The sequence below is a fragment of the Hippichthys cyanospilos genome, chromosome 14, assembly GCF_059441005.1.
Source record: "Hippichthys cyanospilos isolate Australia breed blue-spotted pipefish chromosome 14, RoL_Hcya_1.0, whole genome shotgun sequence".
NCBI classification, from domain to species: Eukaryota; Metazoa; Chordata; class Actinopteri; order Syngnathiformes; family Syngnathidae; genus Hippichthys; species Hippichthys cyanospilos.
Genome location: NC_142382.1, coordinates 5,460,030 through 5,480,855, shown reverse-complemented (window position 1 = coordinate 5,480,855; position 20,826 = coordinate 5,460,030). Strand labels below are relative to the sequence as shown.

Genomic DNA, 20,826 nt, shown 5'->3' with positions numbered 1-20,826 from the left:
GATTTCAATTGAGTAGCGGCGCGCCAAGGAGAGACATTCGGAGCCGAGTGCCACCCACCCTCTTTCTACTCCACGGAGAGCTGTTGCTATGGCACTGCTCTTTACCACGCACACACAGAAAAGTTCAATATTCCGCTCTCGTTTTCCCTTTTTCCACATTTGGGGTGCGGGGTCTAGTTTTTGGTTCAGGTCATCATTCCATCATGTCTGTTTGCTTATGGACCATTAGGGGGACACAGAAATGAAAGGATGCTCAGCATATTCAAACAGGATGGTTCAAACATAAAAACACTAAAAGCATACTGTAACTACTCTTCTTCGCATTCCACCCACTCCCACAAAAGTCAATTGCAATCTTGAGAGCTTTCAGTGTGTAGAAGTCAACCAAGGCAAGGTCGCAGCGGGCCTTCTGATAGAAGGTGACAAATATGAGATTGGGCGGTTCAAGGCAAACGTTTATAGTCCCTACGGAGACGCTTGACACTACGTGGTGACACTACCTCACTTTTGAGTTCAGTTGATAATTCTGGTATACACACGAGTGCGTGAAACCAAGCGCTAGCTATTATGAGTGAAGGTTAGTCCCACAATGCGTTTCGGACTGCGTGGCGGTAGCAGCCATGTGGCACTAAATGAATGCAATAGTTCTACTGAACAGTACTCTTTTCCCTTTAGGATCAAGTGGCCACTCTAGATTGAGGCTAAATGTCAACAGTCAAAACAGGTGCAGTACGGCTGAAGGGTACGCAGAAGTAAAAGCCAGGCAGCGACGTTCAGAAGGGAAAATTTTACACTTTACAAAGACTGAACCTTCCAAAAGAAATGATAAACTAATAATTTTTGATATTTTATTTTACGCCGTTTATTAACCAGGAAAAAAATAGTGGAGAATCTGGGGCTTGATTGCTAAAGGGTTCGGGTTAAGGCAAAACAATTAGGTTAAAACAAATACATATTTCAATAAACAAACAGAAGATGTAACTAGTACAGTACCTCGTTGTTATTCGTAGAGCAATAAGGACTTACTATGCTAGCCTCCTCCCTTTGGGCAAGTTCTAATGGGCATGAAAAGAATCAGCCGGCAATAGCAAACTAAAACGATGAAGCAGTCACACACAAGAGTGTCGTGTTGATGGCGAGCAAGCGCACTCTGAGGAATTGCGGTGCAACGTGTCCTGTCTGAACAAATGTGTCAAAACAAAAAAAGGTTGCGGGAGGCATTTGATCAGTGTTAAGTGCAATCTGGGGATGGGTTATTATCCTTTAATATCTTCTGTCTCCTCTTATTTAAAAGGTGGACTTGACTCTCTCGCACACATACACAGATCGGATTCGCTGTTTTACCACCAAGTAAAACCAAGTGAACTAAAACATATGCAGCAAGTAATCACTTCATTAACTGGGCCACCCCCTAGGCTGGATTTGCATCGCATGCGCCCTTATTCTAACTTGGGACGGGTTTTACACTTTTAGGTTACTAGGTAATATTATAGGTAAGATTACTTTTGCTGAATATCTATACGTGCCATTTATGTGATTTAAAAAACACAACAAAACAAACTCCTTTTTTTTTTTTTTACGATATAAAAAAAAATGTGATTTCAGACATACATATTCTTTGTACAGTGGGCCCCCGTGTTACACGGTCAACCCGTTCTGCGGTTGGGCTCGTAAGGCGAATTCACCGTATGGCGGGCAATCCAAACCTACGTTAAATAGCTAATGAGTTTAGAACCCCTGGTAAAAACATCAACATTGTACATACATATTAAAAATTGGTACCAAAACAGTTGAAACGAGTGAGGCAGACCAATAGCAGATCAGCATCTCCATGAGGAGACGCCGACCAATAGCAGACCAGCGTCGTAGTGACGCGCTGCATGTAAGTAGTTTGACGGCAATAGTAAATAAGTGCAACTACTTAAAAACGCCAGCAGATGGAAGCAAAACAACACAAAAACTGCCTAGGGTCATGGCAGTTGTTTTTGTCGCAAAAAATACCGTAAAGTTGGGACGAAAAAAACTCAGTATTCCACATCGCAACATGAAAAAAACGTAAGCCAGGGACGCTGTAACACAGAGGTCCACTGTACTTGGCAAGCAAGGCAGATGGTATGTACCGAGGTTGGGAGCTTTTCTCAACAAAAGAGTAATATTTCAACACTTGTTTGTCTGAGAAATAAAGTGAAGAGAGTCTAATCCCATTAAGAGACTTTCAGCCGTTTCAATAAAACAAAAAAATAAGCGATCGCGGGATACGCACTAGTACGCATAACCGCATTTCGCCCTTCACCTTCATCCTTCCTCACCATTTTCTAGCCGAGCTGCTTTTCTATCTCTCGCCATTGTTCTCCACTCGCCCGTGATTCACTCAGCCTCTCTGTTTCTCTTACACGGCCATGCAAGCTTCAGTGAACCCGCCCGCCGTCAGCCGGCGCGGCCCAGGAGCAACCAGCTGAATTATTGAGAGCATAAAAATGCTGCCGCTAATGGATTCTGAATAAACACGCCGGCTAAAGCTGCTGCCGTGGCTTCCTGGGCTGCCACGGGGCATGAAGTGAAGAATACGGGAGGGTTGAGGATGCGGACGTGGGAGGTAACCGTGCGCCGTGGTGTCGTTGGGGGCTACGGTGTCATTACGCAACGCCTTCAAACGCGTGTGGTTTTACTAACAAAACCCCGCTGAAAAACATTGATCTGGCAGACCTCCGGCAGAATGTTTAAGACATTTATGTTACAAGGGTCAAGAGACAACACCAGTTCTCCAGACAGTAATTCAGTTTTCACTAGGCATGGGGAGATAACGGATTTGATGGTTTACCGTGGTGTTAAAAAGTCTTTTTTTGTCTTTGTTTTTAAAGGAACAGGATATTATTGGCTGCTTGCAGAGCTGACTCGACAAGATGCCTCTTTGAAGATAATTAGGTGGCAATTACTGTTTTTCTCTTTTTTTAATCTTCTTGGCATGTATGAAGAATCTTTGTCTTAATCCCTTCGAACCGAAGCATCACGCTGGAGAATGTGACAGGTTTGTGTGTCTAAAACAATAAATATGCTGAATTTTGATGATGTTGCTACTTCTGGGAGATGATTGAATGAAATATTACCAATAAAAATCAAGTTATGAAGCTTGGCACCTGCCCCGTGCATTTTCTCTCAAAATGCAGCTTTAAAAAGGCAAACTAAAGTGCATTTTTTTAATCATACGCATATTTATGTTCATTCCTGACAAGACAAACATTATTTGCTTTTGAATAATATTGAGGGATCCACGTGATAACATTCAATGTTATTTTGAAAATGAATAATTTCTGAGAGTTTACATCTGCTGTAAAGTTTTTTCGATTTCAGTTAGACTTCTTTGCTACACGCGCTAATCAATATCGCTGTCCATACGGGGCTTTTTTGGTAACCGTGAATATAAGCGCGCAAGAGCAGGTGGTGTGTAAATAAATTGCGAGAATTTTGCGATACATATTTCTTTTCAGCGTAGCTGCTTTGCCGCAATGAAAATGACTGCATCTGCAAGGTCAGCTAACGGTGATGGATCCATGGGTTGAATCTGGTCGGTCGCTTTTATCGAGACGGAAGATTGTCTCTTTAAAACGTGCCAGCGTTGTATTGAGTAAAGCAAAGGCGACAAAAGGGCTTCCGTAGCGCTTTTATGATCTCGCCCTTTCATAAGATACATCTTTTATGCTGCTCTTTAAACAGCAAATTATTTTTTAACCGCGCAATAGACTACCGCTACTGAATTTATTTACAAATATCAGTTCCACAAATCCCCGAACGCATACCTGGAGATTCAACTAATCGAACATTATACCCAGCGACAAACATAGTGCTAAGTGGAAACGGATCTTGCCTGCCAGTATTTCCTCGAGAATTCTAGTGAAGGTATAACATGGGAAGTGTGACTTGTGAAATCCATACGCACGTGCCATAAACTAAAATAGCGAGACACCGAAGGGCAATAAGAAGTTTGTGTAATTAGATAAGACAGGGATCCAGGACTGGGGTGCGCTTTGGGATTTGTGTACGCGCCAGAACATGTTCACTCCTCTCAAACTACTTGTGGATCTAATTGTGACGAGAGAGCCGAGCGCCCTTATTGTCTCCTCGTCTAATGAACGCACTCCGAGGGAAATGAGCGCGGGGAGCGAAATTAAAATAAGAATAGGAGGTTTCCATAAAAATAAAAGAACAAGGGAGCAAGAGAGAAAAAAAAAATGCTTGCCGCAAGCTTCTAGGATTATGACTCAGCCTAAAATGTGCTCGTCTGCGAGCATGATTTGTTTGTGTAACGACGCACTGTGGACTTTGTGTGTGCAGATAACTTGTATTCCCACAATGAAAAGGGATCAAATACATTTCCTTATGTAAATGTAATACAATAAAGCATCCATGGCTGACAGCTACGGACTAAAGAAAGAAGACAGATAAGATGGAGGAGAAGCCTGGAATGGACGCAGAGTATTTACTAATCCCAGGGGAAAGATATTTCATCACAAAACCCTACAGCCCACCTTCTAATAAACGGATATGATGCTGATGCCGCAGCATCGTAGTGAGGTATTGTCAGTACATTTGCATCCGGTACTTTTTGGCAAGCATATAAGGAAACACATGAGCAGAGGTATTCCCTCAAAATCCAAATCATATTTGAAATTGAGTAGATTGAGCACGACTATCCCCCTCAACTTTTGCGATGGATAATGGATAGTGAAAAATGTCTTCTCTAGTTCTTTAGCGCCATGTTTTTAAAAAGTTCATGCAAGGTAATAGGTCAATATGTTTGAAATGAGTTTTGTTTTTGAGTAACATTGTTCCGTCACAATACTTACTGTACATATGGCTATAAAATGAATTTCAGAAGCGCATAATCTGCTTGCAGAATAATGAGAAAGGGGTTTAAAAAAAAAAAAGGCATTATGTCCAGCACTGGGATGTCAGGCCAAACACACATGGCATTAGCCTTTTCTGCCTCCAACTTGAGCTCAGTGGCTCCAGAAATAGAGGCTGCCCCCTGGCCTTGGCCGTCTGTCTGCCCGCTTGCCTTACTATTCCGCCTCCTTTAACTTTCCACTGCACGGCCTTTCGCAAACAGATCACATGTCCGCATCCAGCCATCAGGCATCCGGGTGCCGCTGTGCGGAGTTTCCACAAGGCGATGAGGACGCTTTCGTGTGAGAGCTATCCAGGGGAACTTTGAAATCATTGCATCATACCTCACGGAATAGTGACCTCAAATGCCCACGCCGAGCAATAATTAATGCAAGATCAGAATGTTGTTTTTTTCTTTCCCTTCTGTCATTTCGGTTGCACCGAGAAAGTGCATCATGAAAAAATAACGAGGGGTAAAATACACCAGGATGTGCTTACCTTCTTTTTGTCTCTCATGGAGCTCTTGCCTCGCACCATGATTTTACATCCCGTTTCGGCTTCCAACTGTTTGGCAGTGAGTCCCCGCGGGCCAAGGATCCTCCCCACAAAGTTATACTGCAAGGGAGAGAGTGAAAGAGAGCAAATAAGCAAAAATGATAGAAAAACAAAAAACGTATTGAAAATTAACATTCCACATTGAGCGCCTTGACAAACCGCGGTCAACGCTACCAAAAAGACAAGCGGAAAAAACTTTCAATAGGTACAACATGTGTAGTTCAATGCTTAATACCATCGGTTCTCAATGGGTGTACAAGTACCCCTGGGGGTATGTGAAGATACAGTACTTCAGGGTTTAGATGACATTTTTAGAGGGTTTCTGCAAATATCAATAATATTAATTTTATTAATAATATATTATTAAAATTATATAATTATATTATTATTAAAATAATAATATCAATAAAATATCAATAATATTAAGATAAAAATAATAAAGACATATATAAAATATAAATATTAAAATAATAAACAATAATAATAAAATAAGAGCAAAATAATAGGAGTATCACACACGTGATAGCTCAATAGTCTTGTAGTGGTTTCTTTGCAAAACGCATGCCTTTATTTTGTTATAATTTTTAAACAGACGCTGATTATCAGTTGTCTGGCAGACATAAAACAGAAATAAAACAGATGTCTTCTGTAGCTGCTGGATAAAATACACCTCAAGATATTGCTAAACATGTCATTCCAAGGTTTAATTAATCCTAAGTGAAATAATTTCACAGGGGGTACATCACTGAAAAATAAATGTTGAGAACACAGTTCCGTACACTGAAACTGTTCATCAAGGACGATTTGTTCCAGAACCATATCACCAAAGGCAGAAGACCATATAACACTTTATAAAATAAGTCATTATACCCCACCCCCCATCTGGTTTAACATATTTGAATACATTTAAAACTTTGTATTCAAACCCTAATAGAAAAACACTGCTGGTATTACATAATAGTTTGATGGCTTAAAAGTGTCTGTAGCTCTCCTTTCCCACATACAAAAGCATTAGAGTTAAGTAAGTATGCAGTGAAAAGCCATAAAAATTGTCACTAAAAACCCCAGGTTTTTGCAAAAAAGAATAACGGGACATATGGAAGCAAAGCTTCACGAAATTGCAGAGGACATGGTCACATGTGTTCCCCAAAGTATTTACACCCATGTTAGTTCAGTCCATTAGCGACTAACACACACATCGGGTGAGCGCTGTAGAAACGTAACACTAATGCAAACCAATGGCCCAAGGACCAGTGACCGAGGGGTCTAATTACTTCCGCAAAGATATAGAGCGGTATACTGCTATATTAAGTGTTCTTTTGCATCCAAGTAGTGGCAACGGCGAATTCCCCTTGCATCCAACATCTGCCACGTCGCCTGTCACCCTCATTTTGCAGGACGTCAGCTTTTACAGGCAGTGTAAAAGGGGCTTTTGACGTAAAATTGCAGCGGGATTGTAGCAGCAGAGGAAGAGTTCGGAGGTTAGGTGAGGCTGCGCGCAAATAAAATGTCTTATCAAGGGCTCCCTTTGTTTTTTGAATTGCTTTGTGACTGTACTGAAAGGAAAGGGGATAAACGGAGGTAATCCCCTCCACTTGGAACTGCCTTCCAATGGGATAAAGGGAAAATGTGTTGAAATAATCCAACAGGGTTCCCTTCCAAAATTAAAACGGAAAGAAAGGAGCGAAGAGGGGTGCGCGCCCATGCATAAAGATAAGATTAAAACTACGAGATGCGAGACGCACGTGTTCCAAGTGGGGCGATATTGCTTTTAGTGCACAACGGCGGGGTAGGAGCGTACGTTTGCCGCGACAAAGATGCCACGGTTCGTCTTTTCAGCTACCGCGATGAGCCTTGACACGGACGCATTAAATTCGTAAAACACAAGTCACATGCGCTTACTCACTCCACTGCACCGGTGCCTCGGCAAAGTACGAGAGGGCCATCGACGGAGTCACGTTTAATTACACGGGGATTACACATTTAAAGCGCCATGTAAACAAACACAGGGACGCGGGACGGTCGGGAACTCCTGGCTGCCATTTTGAACACGTCGGGCTGGAAAGATGCACTCCGTGGTCACATGGGACATGGAAAACGGAGCCTATTTTAATCATCGGGGTGACTGGCGCTATGGGCTATTTATGAGCGGAACAGGATACAGCCGACTGTGCCGGGGGCCCCCACTGGAGTTTTTGGAAGACGGGCACAAAACACACCATGAAAACAACATGAGAGCAATCTGCATCACCGTATACCTCAAGCGTGAGAGGATCTGTTAGTCGACTGACACACAAATGCACACTTCATATGTCTTTTAGCTTGCAGTTTATGGATTAAAAATATAAATAGAGCTTTATTGTACCGTGTGGTTAATATTTTAACGGTGCCTGCACAAGGACATATTCGACGATGTGGTTATGGCTTCCGACGGTTAGATATTTACAAATTGTTCATGCATGTGAAGCTTGTAATGATGGAGGTTAGCAAGGTATAATTACATGTTTGCACAGTGTCGCCAATATAGTGAATTGATATTTTATGTTGAATGCTGCATGATTCATATTTTAATGGTTAGTTTAACCACTTGTCTTTGATCGCCATGAAGCAATTACTGGAAAGTAAGACCTCTGCCCAAAAACATTTCTGATGCAAGGATTTCGGGACTTGGTTTAAAAAGGTAAAAATAATGACTAGGACCGGACAATAAATCAAATTAATTTGTCCTTTTTAACGATTTGAAAATGATCTAAATCGTGAAATTCAGATTTTGCACAAATAGTTTGTTTTCACAGTCTATAAGTGTTTTCCTGTGACTCTTTCTGAAGCAAAACTACATTTTTTTTTCTGGGTGTCTACTGGAGTTTCTTGTCATAACCTTTGGTGGTAATAAAGCGTGTTTTTATGGCTAGAAATTAGAACTTTAATTTGATCTTATCACCTCGTCTGAGAAATTTGGGGGAGGTATGAGTTGGCAAAGAAGATAATTGTCAAAAAATATACTATTAAAAACATTTTCAGTGGTTTATTGAGATTATTTATTCATCTTTCGCAGTCTACACTGAGTCTTTGCTCGAGGAGTTTTGATCTGAAGCAGAAGCGCGTGTTTTGAACAACTGGTAAAGATAAGTTTTAGTCTCTAGTATAAGTTTGAAGGACAGTTATGTTAAAAAAAAAACGGATGCTAAAACATCTTTCTTGGTTTGTGATTTTAATGGTACTTGCAGGAAAACAAAAACTATTTAAAACAAAAGTTGTAGTGGACAGAAAGTAAACACCCCCTTTTCTTTTGAGATTTTCTTTTGTATGATGTAAATGGCTATATTAGAGAGAAGAAAAATACTTTGAAAACATACAAAACAGGAAAAACCCATCTAAATCAGACCACGATATGGACATAGGACATGTTTATAGGACCATAAATTGGCTATGGTTCCAGAGATTCATGTGCCAAACCACAAAGAAAGAACGAAAGAGCAATTCAATATTTTATTACGCCAGCTCCTCTCCCTCCCAGTAACATTCTTCGCGCACCGAGGACACGGATATGTTGATGACAATTGTACTTGACAGAGAGCCCGTCGCTCTCATTAACATATTCATGAGAGGAAGAGCCAAGACAAATAAAGAGTGAAAAGGTTAAGGAGTGGATGACATAAAAGCGCAAAAGGTGAAAGACACTAATATCTTTGTCGCAAGCGGTGGAAAGCGGTTACAGGAAGAAAGAGGCCCAAACCTCCTCCGCATTCTTTTAGTTTGACCAGACGGGTGTGGGCCAGTGTGTCACGTGTGTTTTTATAGAAACGCATACTTGCTTGAGATATGAAATCGTCCAGACTGAGGAGGGAGGCAAATGAACAATCCTCCTTGAAACATCTGACAACAAATTTTACCACACCCTCAAAATCTTTGTGATGGAATAAAACTTATCCTTCAACGACGAGTCTCAACCAAAAAATGTAATATTTTACTTTGGATTAAGTTGAAATGGAAATAAGACGCTGGTGTTATCAGGAAGGCAGTGAGGCTCATCACAAAGGTCACAAAAGGTCTGGTTAAAGTGGCAAAACGCCTTTTTGAAGCAATGCCGACGTTTGTGTGTGTTTTTCCAACACACGCAAACCGTTTCAGCTCACACGCGCACATGCAGGACTGGAATCTTAGTGGACCAGTGTTTCCTCCGTGTGCCTTTTCACGACTTCAAAGTTTTCCCCATTTTCCAAAACATACAAACAGAAAAAGTGCCTTGCTGCGCATCTATAAACCATGTGTGTGTTTGAGACAGTGAGACAAATACACACCAGCATACAAAGCCCCCTTCAGGACAAGGGCTTACAATGACATTAAAGGGACTTTTTTTTTTGGGAGCCCCAGTTATCGCTACACCACAGGCGGGTTATGTTGTGTGCATATCTATGCTTGTGCTTCTGTGTGTTTGTATGTGAAACCACAATGCGGCCTGAACTCTTGCGCACACCCGGAGCTGATTGTCACGCGCGTGTGCGTGTGTGATGAAACAATAGCAGTTGTACCAACAATGTCCAGAGAAGCGGGACAATTGTTGCGTTTGTTTGTGGCGGTGTGGAGACAGGAAATGAGATCAGGCCGAGTGCTCTGGGTGTGCGCGCGGAGGGCTTACTGGGCCGTGTGGTGAATACCAATGACATATTAGCTGGTCTTGTGGGCTTATGGAAATGAGACCCGTTTCATCAATGTATCAGAACAAGGTCAAATTGACACTTATTCCAAACGATGCCACCTCACTTCCTTGCGTTCTGATGCCTAAATTAGGACTGTGCTGGTATTGAATGGTTTTAGAATCAAGCATTCTGCCAAAGTATCCAATCGGTCCTTGAATAAATCTACCACTCACATTTTAACGTCATATATGTGAGTTTTAGTCTATATGACTTTACTAGTGAAGCTTTATCGGGTGGGTATCAACAAATGATAGTAGGCCAGTCTGCGTGCTGAGTGAATCGACAAATCAGAAACTGAGGTGCATTCAAGCCAGCTTTACGACCCGTTTGAACTTTTCATTGATGACCCCTGATTAACTCTTAAAGTGCCAAGCGTTAACAGAAAAGTAAAGCTCTACAAGGCCAGTATATTTAGCATTTTCACTCACCTTTCGATGCCAGCAGAATATTGTGTGCTATGTCGATGAAAATATGGGTGCTGCCATTGAAAGATTGACTTCCATTCTTCGGTTAAACTGTGTTTTAAGTGTGGAAACACCGCCATCCAATGGTCACAGTTATCACTACAGTGCTCAATTGGCTAATACTAGGTAAGCATTAGTCAAGTGTGTCAGCTCCTCTCCAAATAAAAATGTATTTGACCAGAATTTTACGTTTTATTATTGTAATTACTATTTTAAAAGACGAAAATTCTCGCCCGTGGCACTGAATGAGTTAGTAGAATCTCTCCAAAATACAGTCTGTCTCCAATCATATTTCAAGAGTGCTGCTTCTTTTTTGCGTCTTGCACTTGGGGTCACTCAACAACACAGAAGCTCAAACGCCACCTGCTGGCTTCCCGCCCGCGGTCACACATTCATCTTTAGAAGCCACAAACCCACAATGCACAGCGACTGGCGCATTTCCACACGACAAAGAGGAAATTGGAGATGAAGAGTTGACAAAAACTGCAGCAGTGTGACCTACATGAAAGGTGTGAGGGCACGAGGGCTCGAGTGATGGAGGAAGGTAAATTTTGTTTTGATTCCAACGGTGACATTTTCGCCTGAAAGCCCCGTAGACTTCAAAGCTCTCTTTTTAGCACATCCAGCATTTAGTGCCTAATCCGTGGCCTCCTTTGATAATTCTGTTTGGATTTATTGTGGGGTTGCAGGCATAGTGGAAATAGGCAGGAAAAATGGAAAGCGTTCAAGATGAACATCGGCTGAGGTTTCGGAACCAAGACGGGAGCGGAGTTCACCGCCTGCCAAACTTTTGACATTAAAGTATGAGAATAAGAATATCAAGTAAGAGCGCGAATGGTGAACCTTTTCTGCAAGTTAAATCTGTATCAGCAGGTCGGATTGCTTTTTCCTTTTAACTTGGTCCATTCACTTTAACGTTATGAATACATTTCGATTCGAACTCAAGACCGAACAAGTAAATTGCCTGAAACACAAAGTCAAAGCTATCTAACGCCAAATCGCAGCAGGTGCTATCCAAGTTGAGCGAAAGGCGGACTACAGCAAACACACCTTTTTGCATAACAGTCAACGTTCCGGCATAGGAATTCTGCAGCCTATTTAGCAATGTGCAGAGGTGGGATATTAGGAAGCACATTTGGAAGCTTGGTAATGACTTAAGGGGGTCAGAAGGATACCAGGTGCCAGTATGATAAGTGATGACACCCCTCGTGGGAACGAGCTTAATGACTTTCCCTTTGCTGGGTTGTGGCTGAGTATTTTTGCAGCGGCCATTCAACAGGGCACAGGATATCCGGTCTTCTTTATTCAGCTTGCCTTGTGATGGTTTCTTCCTCACTTTGCGCAATGCGGTACAAGTGAAGACTTTCCGCAATCTAAATGTTCACAGTTGCACAATTATTAAGCATAGATCTAATATTGATGCAGCTCTAGTTATTTTTATCTGGTGGACATTTTAGCATTATTACTGCATGGATGACCAATAACCAAAACCTGATACAGGCGGTCCTTAATAAATTTGAAAATTTGATGCCAGTGCTGTGAGACCAATACTGAAAAGATACCAGAGCAAAAATGTAAAACATCAGAAAACGTAGGGCATTTATAGATGATTGAAAGGGCCAAGATTTAGACAAAAATAAACTATTTCGATTTTAATCGAAGTAATAAACCCAACATCTTTTTTAAGCTCCTACCCCACTGAGGGGAGTGTCGGCGAATTTAGCGGCTCTTTCAACCTTGTCGGGCTTTGTTCAAGTTCGCAAACGTTCGCCAATGTTCACCCTTCGATTGAACAAGGGCATTTAAGTACGTTTGATTAATCAATAAAATACATCGAGTGCATAATGCTCAGACAACAATGTAGACTTGCTTAAAATCAGTTTTAATATAAATTTAACATTCATACCTGTGCAAAAACATAGCTCTTCATGACAGTTAAACGCCAAAATTTAGTAGTTAATAACGGTTGACATGTCTCGGAAATCAGCCATCCAGCCGCTTGTGCAAAACTTCAATTATTAGGTAATTTTCAAATTCAATTTTTAAAATTCATAATTATTTCAATTAATTTGATTAGTTGCTCAATTCCACTAATAATATGCGGAATGTTTCACGGCGAAGTATCATAGAACTTTTATTGTGCGGTTATTTCATACAAAACGGAGCAGTGGCAAAACAATATGTCACCACTTATCACTGCGCGTGCTGTTATCCATTAGATTATTTTCTTTTTACGACCTAGAGGGGCTTCCATACACAAGCTGCATTTACCCCGATTGTGGTAGTTCCATACTTCCTTACGTTCAGACTGATGTAAAAATCCCACCTCTGTCAGAACGGTCATAAAACGAAATCCCGAAGTAGTAAAATTTGTAGTATCGAATATGAGGACTTTTCAGGGCGAGCGATAAATCCTTGGATATGAGAAAGCATTGAAATGGGGCACGCTGACTTATTTTCACCATTTGGATGAGGGTAATTTAGTCAAGATGTCCCCTTTAAGTCTACTAAGCTATTTGCTGCTTGACGCTAATACAGTACTATTAAAGTGATCGATGCATATATATTGTATCAGTAAAAGCAATTGATTTTGCGCTTAAGTGTTTTGAACCCGTGGCGACCTGCCCTCAATTCTACTGGACGTTCGACTAATACATACATATAAGGGAAGAAACGGGTACCATATTCAAAGACGCCCACCCTATCAGATGCCTGAAGGTCAGCACAAATGACGTTCCGATCTGTCACCCGCCTTGCCTGTGCGTACGTGAGCGTGCGCTTGGAAGAGAAGCGGCGGCGAGGCACCAGATAGCATTTAATTGAAGGTGGACGCTATCAGATAGCCTGTGACTGAGCTGCCAGTCAAGATGCGGTCGCCACGGTGACGCTTCAAAGAACTCTGTGCTCTGCTGACGGCGCCGGCAAAACTGCTGCCTTTTAAGTATGGCGAACGAGAGGGATGCATGACTAGACGGGAAAAGCCAGACCAGGACAATTTAATTGCTTGAAATTAAATGACGTGCAGGTAGAGAGCCAAATTTGATGTCAGGTGTTATACAGTATGTATACTGTAGAATCTCCAAATTTAGTCCCGCCCCCGAAGGAAATCATGTAAAGTTAATGGATTAATTCCAGGCTGTTGCCATTGTAAAACCGTACTCATTCCTGGAAGACAAGTGACAGATAATGGAGAGGAAAGTTGACGGTGCTTGTAGAGCGAAACAGCCGCCACCACAAGGAAGCAGTTCTCAAATGGGAGGCGAGTACCCCCAAGGGTGCGTCAATGCACTTCATTGGGTACGAGAGATTTCAACAGGGATTCTGTAGCTATCAGCAAATCTAATTTTGTGCTTTTGGATAGCGTGCCAGAAACACTGAGTTTCTTTTCAAATTAAGAGCAAATGAAATGGAACAGGAATCAACATCTTGCCCTACCGATTTAGTCACGTTTATTTTGTTAAAATTTCATATGGATGCGATTGTCAATAGAGACACAATTTTATAGCAGCGGAGCCATAAAACTGGTGATGTTACACAACCTATCTTCTTAAGTCACTGATTATAATACGCCCTGGAGACATGACTACGAATGTAGTTCCCAGGTTTAATGAGAAGATTGAGAACCACTGTCCTCAGAGATGTTTTATAGGTACTACATAAAGAGTATTTAGCTGGCATCTTCATTAGATATGCGTCATTTTAATCATACCACTCATATTCAAAAGGGAACTACACAGTTTATGATCATTTTTCAAATTCTTATTGCATTTCTTCAGGGCGCCAACAGAGATTTGATGACCAAAAAAACGCCATGACGCTGTTTGATAAATTCAAAGAAAATGCATTTTAATCTGTAAATCGATCGACTTTTGGAGTCTGTACACGGATAATACGACATTTGACGCAAGGACGTGTGTGGAAGAAACGTAAAAATAACAATGATGAAACTTTCACGTAAGGTGAGAGAGAGAACTCACAAAACGGCGTCATCGTTCCCAACTGGCCTATAATGATGATGGAGAAATCTGGTGAATCGGTTGGAAATTTGAGCTGTGGAAAATGTTCCCAGGTCCAATCATCATTGTTTCCTTAAGCGTTGGCCAGATACAGAAAAGCATTTTCTGACTTGACTCCAACATTTCTGGCCTCTCAATTTTCACCCTGATACGAAAAAAAAAAAAAAAAAAAAACGATTCCTGAGCTACTGCACATGGACTTCCATGGCGAGTGCACATGTGGACGCTGAAGGTATATTCTCTAAGAATAGAGCCCATCGTTCCATTAAAGCCTACCGCTGATTTCCCTTGGTTGCAATCACCCCGCCTATTTTTAACACAGCTATGTGGCGTTTTCTCTTTTCCCTGGGAACGTAATGGCCGCACGTGTGCAAAATAAAATAACGGTGACAAAGTATTACAGTGATAGTTACGCTATTGCGAGTGTTTTTCTATCCCTTTGAATGTGTGCGTCTGCTAAGGTCATCGCTGAATCCTCTCAGTCACCGGGGACCAGCCTAATTAATTTAGTAGCTTTCCTGACACGTGGTAAACACAACGCTGACTTGAAGGCGCCGATCGGTGCAGTGCGGCAAAGCAAAAAGGAAACGCGTGACGGTCAGCTGTGGACCCAAAGCGTTTACCGGCCGCCTCTCTGTGAAAGTCGCTCAACATGCATTAAAACTTCCTCTTCCATGAAAGCAAATAGTCTTAACCAAGCTCGACTACAGAGACGCTTTAAGGATTCTCATGGGGGACAGGGACAGAGGCCTGACAGTAGTGGCAAGAAAACCGCAAACAACACCCAACTCCAATGATTCAGAATAGCATATGGAGGCCACAAGATGGCGGCAAAGCACTTATTGTTATATTGGATAAGGTTGTGGTCTGACTAAATAAAGGTCCTGCATTCACAATTCTTTTAGATTTGGCTTTGGCCTGAGCACAAAAGCTGGGAGTAACTTTTTTTTTTCCCATCAAATTTGGTATTTCTTTGCTGATTGCTCAGTACAATAATAAGTAATAGAAATAAGGCAATGTCAAGTGACTTGCATTTAGTCATATGTTTTGTTTTTGAGGAGCCTCACTTTCAATGCAAATTTTTAATTTGTGACTATCCATCCATCCATTCGTACATATTCTGAAGTCGCTTATCCTCCTCAGGATCGCAGGCTTGCTGGTGCCAATTCCAGCAGGCTTTGGACACCCTGAACTGGTTGCCAGCCAATTGCAGGGCACACAGATACAAACAACCATTCACGCAACCAATCACATCTTAAGGCCAATTTAGTATGTCCAGTTCACCTGCCATCATGTTTTGGGAATGTGGGAGGAAGCTGGAGTGCCCGGAGAGAACCCACACGGGCTCGGGGAGAACATGCAAACTCCACACAGGAAGGCCGGAGCCAGCTGGATTTGAACCCCTTTAACTGTGAGGTGGACGTGCTATTCAAAGCCCCACCGAGCAGTCTTCTTCTTCGGTGACTTACTTTTTAATTTCCATGACAGTAAAGCGTAGTTATTGCAGTTGTATATGGTTTGATGATAAATTGAGCGGCCTTATATAGCACTCCATACACCATATGGTGCTTAAAGCACTTTGCACGTGCTCGCATTCGCCCATTTCCAATTCCGCCAATGGGCCGCTTCCAAGCAGAGCGCTATAAGCTCAACTGAGAGTAAATAGAAGTTTAGTGTTTTGGTCAAGGACTCTTCGACACGGTGACTAAAGTCATAGTTTGAACTCGCAACCTTCCAGTTAGGAGATGAAGTTATTTTTATATAAAGCTTAAATTTTCTAAAATTTGATCTTTACCTTCTACTACTTCTGGTATAATTAGAACTGTATGGAGGAATAAAAGAATGTATCATTAAAAAAAGTGTAAACATCAGAGTAAGTTTCAAATGTAATTGTTTCCTACGCAAATACCGGGCAAAAACCTTTCAGGTTCGAAGTTGCAGTCAAACCTGAGGTTTGCCTTTATTTAGTCTCTCAAGGGGAAAATGCTGCCCATGCCTGGCCGAGGTCATTCGCTTCTCTCCTCAATGCTTCTTATCCCTCGCCACCTCCTCTACGTTTATTCATTTCCTGGAGCAAGCTGCTGGGATTACGGGAAAAAAACAGAAATCCTGGCACAACTTCTTTACGCGTATGCCCAAAATGGGATAGATGCGCACTGAGGAGACTCCATAACAGCAGTACCCAATCCTAGGAATCCAACATCCTTATCAACTGTTTCATAGCCCCTTTCATACCAAAAACTCTTGACTTCCCGGTCACGGGGATTCCGGTTCTGAAGTTCCTGGTCTACGGCCCCCAAGTTTGCGTTCATACCCAGCGACAGCCGGCAGGAAGTTTATTCACATTGGACTGATGATTTTTTTTAAAAAGCTGATGGTGCGCCTTATATATGGATCAAATTGAGATTGGGATTCGTAGATTGGGAATGAACTGAAAGTAAGCTTTACCTGTTTCTTTTGTGTGTTTACAGTTGAACAAGGTTGGTGAGTTATTATGCTATTGAGAGTTTAGAGGTATTATTTGAGTTATTATTATTACTTTGAGTCTTACTATATTGTGATTGAAAACGTTTCAAAATATGTCATTAATTGAGGGTGGGCCTTATAATCCGGTGCGCCTTATATATGGGAAAAAAAGTTTTGGAATATGTCATTAGTTGAGGATGCGCCTTATAATCCAGTGCGCCTTATAGCGTGGAAAATACGGTACTTAGATCGGCCCTGATGGACTCCATGGGAACGTTCCAGACCAGGAATGTTTTTTTTAGTGTGAACAGAAAGGGGACCTAAACTACCACATTACTGCAGGTAGTTCCTGAAACAGTTCCTGCACTGTGAAAAGGGCTCATGCTACTTAGGCTAAATAATGGTAGCCAAATCGTAATAAAAGTAATGTTGATACTTACGTCTGGGTACTCTTTGACAGGCACAAACAGTTTTTCCTGCAGGTAGACCATGGGTCCCATAGGCTCAGGCAGCTCCAGAGGGTGTCTGTCCACAAGGCCATTGACTGTGTCGCTGTACATGTGTTTTCGCACTCTGTTGATCTCTAGGGGGAAAAAAAACCACACACACAAACAAAACGCGGTCAGTCAAAGAAGAAGTCAGTGAAGAAAAAAAAAAGTGTACATGTGCCTATTTTTTCCTAAATTGCTATTTGATGTGTCGCTCGTATTGATTCTTTCTGGCTTTGAGGCAAACTGTTAAGGTGTAGCATGTTGAAAGGAAAAACAAAAAAACAGTTTGGCAGGAGAACAACCAAAGTTGGCCTGCTTTTGACAGCTAGTAATTATTCAGAGCTACAGCTGTACACAATGGAGACAAGCATGCTGCATAATGACAGGCTAAAAGGCCAAGCAGACCAATAGTAATCTGCGGGGACGGGGGGGCGGTTTATGTGAACAGGTCACAGCGGGGGGGTTGGGAGGATCAATGTCTGCAGTTGCAACACCCATTACTAAGTGACACAATTTGGTCACATGTGCTTGCTTGTTGTGCCACCATTTAAGCCATTCGGAGCCGAAACCATATATGGAGGATTTCCCACGGACTTGAATATCGCATGGAATGACATCAGGGCCGTTGCAAAAGCCCAATAGGAGAACTTGATACTTGGCTATCGATGACATTCGAAAAATACATCTTATAGGCTTCCGAGTCTTAACGTAGCACTGGAACTCATTTGGAAGGTGGGTCCGAACTCAATTTTAAGCCCATGAGCAGTTGGATACCAAATGTTTGAGAAGAACACATTTTTGGAGGCCCCCTCATATGGTTAGAGTTAGATAGCAAAATAATTTCTCAAAAACTAATGGAATTACCCACTGTGTTATTTAGCGGGTGGGGGGGGGGATTCCCGCTTCAGGTTGCGTGATTGATGGGCTCGTCGACAAACGGGCGTGAACATCTGGCCTGGGGTTTTAGAGAACAACCCCTTTGGGACACATCTGTTTTGTGCCTTGGACCCGCCTATATGAAGTCATTACTCAGGTACACATATTTTCTCAGTCACCCCCCCCCCCAAAAAAAAAAAAGTCAGTGTAAATCTCGCAGAGTGCAAACCTCCATTAGCCCTTGAATAAACAAGCTTACCAGTGGACGATGTATTTTTATTGCTAGGTCGGACGTAAGCTAGCACGATTATGCACAAGAGCGCGGTAGCGATTAGTCACGCTGACAAGTAATTTATATTGTTCTAGTTGTCTATACCAGTGTTTCTTGACCTTTTTCAATCAAGTACCTGCTTTGAAATATGTATTTTTTCCCCAGCCAAATACTCCTTAACCAGCACTCTTGGATGATAAAAATAATTGTATAAAAACAGAGTGCTCTGTCATATGTCTGGTTTAATAAAGTTTGGAACTACATTTGTCGTGGTATCTCGAGGTGTATTTATTTAGCAACTATTACAACAGCTGTATCATGTAACGTCATCTGTTTTATTACTTGTTTGTCCGCTGGGATATTGTGTGACTAATGATAATGCAAATCTGTATAACACAAACCAAAAAAATGGCATATAAAGTTTTGCAAAAAAGTCCCTAACACAATTTAGTGAAAAGTTCTTCCAATTCATTTGCTCTTAATTTGAAAAGAAAATTACAGAGTCTGTCACGCCACTAAATCGCAATAAAGCCTGCAGTACCCATGTTGAAATCTCAAGTACCCCATGAAGTGCCTTCACCTACCCCTAGGGGGCCCTTGTACCCTTTTTTGAGAACCGTGGGTCTATGAAGTTGTTTGACAATGCTGTAACTCAACTTCGGCAGTGGCCAATTAGGGCTGAATCAATTCATAATTTTAAAAAAAAATGGGGGGATTATCTGGGTAACTAGTAACACATCCACGTATAGTTATAACTTGACGTTTTTGCATCACTATAGTTTTAAGAAATCTAAAATGCAATGTGCCAAAACTTGTGTACCGCAGCAATAAGACTGCAAGCAACGCAATGACGTCAGTTTTTTTCTGTGATTATTTTACATTTGCGGATTAGAAACGTTTTTCCAGACGAGTGCGGTAATTACGGCTTAATTGCCATGTTAGCGTAGGCTAGTAATAGACCAGGGCGCGTTCTGACTTGCAAAGCAATTTGAATTGGGTATACGTTCATCTTTAGGACAGAATTCAAAGGTGTACAATTTGAAGCCAGTCCAAGGTTTGCAACATTATGTACGTCCTTGTTGAACAGATTTACGACAAGCCTTTCCATAAAGCAGCCGACTGCAGAGTGGCAAAATGACAGAGCCATTTTCGGTGGCTGTTATGATTGATCGTCACTGTGCACACGCTGGGACAGATGTTCGCTCGGCGCTGCATATTTGCAAAAGGCAGCAGCACCCCGCTTCTTCCTCAGAAACCATCCCTAAATATTTGCGAAGAAGAAGCGGAGACGATGTAAGGAAAGCGAGCTGTAAAATTGACCAAAGGCAGGGACATTTTCAAAATTGTTTTATATGGACTCGGGGAAAAAGATGAATGTGAAAAATGTGAAAACAACTACAAGCACCACACATCGCCACCCTCCCTCTCTCTCCTATTTCTATTTCCTCTCGCTGAAATGCCACATTAACATAAGGGGCCGTGCTAGGCTATCAGTGGAGACGTGTAGCATTTGACAACCTCTAATTTCAATGCAGGGAGTCCTTTCTGAAACGCCGCACTCGCCAAAAAATTACCCCACACCTCGCCAGAGTGACAAAATCATTTGTCTAGCTGTCCGGCTTGGCAGAAAAGGCTGATCGTGCGGTAGCGATAAGGGAGGGGAGGGCCCAAAGTCGCTATCTTGGGACCAGAGACAAAAGCGATATTAACCGACAACGGCAGGTCGTCCAATGTTCTTAAATCGTTGACAGCAGACGCCGTGGCCCGATGATACCTCAATTCTCCGACATTTTAAAGTATTGAAGGGTACAATATGTGATGCAGTATGTCATTGACAGTAAAGCAGGGAAAATGCTAGTGTTGGTAAATCTCTTCTTTCCAAGACAGCCACAATCCAATCAAATCTTCTGTCATTATTGCCTCGATCGAGCGAATCGTCGGATCACATTCTGTTGAAGTGTATTACGAAAACATTTTCTTCTCATAACTATTATTTGGTCTTTGATAAAACGACAATTTAGCAATGCCACTAACTATGCACTCACCGACCTTTTTTAAACAGATTACCTTACCGGCTTTGGTCATCGTTTGAAATGTAAAAGC

General features: G+C 41.8%; 1 protein-coding gene and 1 long non-coding RNA gene across 2 annotated transcripts in view; one reads left to right on the top strand and one right to left on the bottom strand.

Annotated features, from left to right (window-relative positions):
• The window catches only part of LOC148412674 (uncharacterized), a 75,291-nt gene extending 72,256 nt beyond the window's left edge, over positions 1-3,035 (top strand). The window contains exon 4 of the long non-coding RNA XR_015867735.1: positions 2,862-3,035. This is a non-coding gene — a long non-coding RNA (uncharacterized LOC148412674). The remainder of the gene's footprint in view (positions 1-2,861) is intronic.
• The window catches only part of qkia (QKI, KH domain containing, RNA binding a), a 69,814-nt gene that overhangs the window by 27,197 nt on the left and 21,791 nt on the right, over positions 1-20,826 (bottom strand). Inside the window, 2 exon segments of the mRNA XM_088432553.1 lie at positions 5,383-5,499; positions 17,526-17,668. Coding sequence (XP_088288679.1) covers positions 5,383-5,499; positions 17,526-17,668 — 260 coding nt within the window.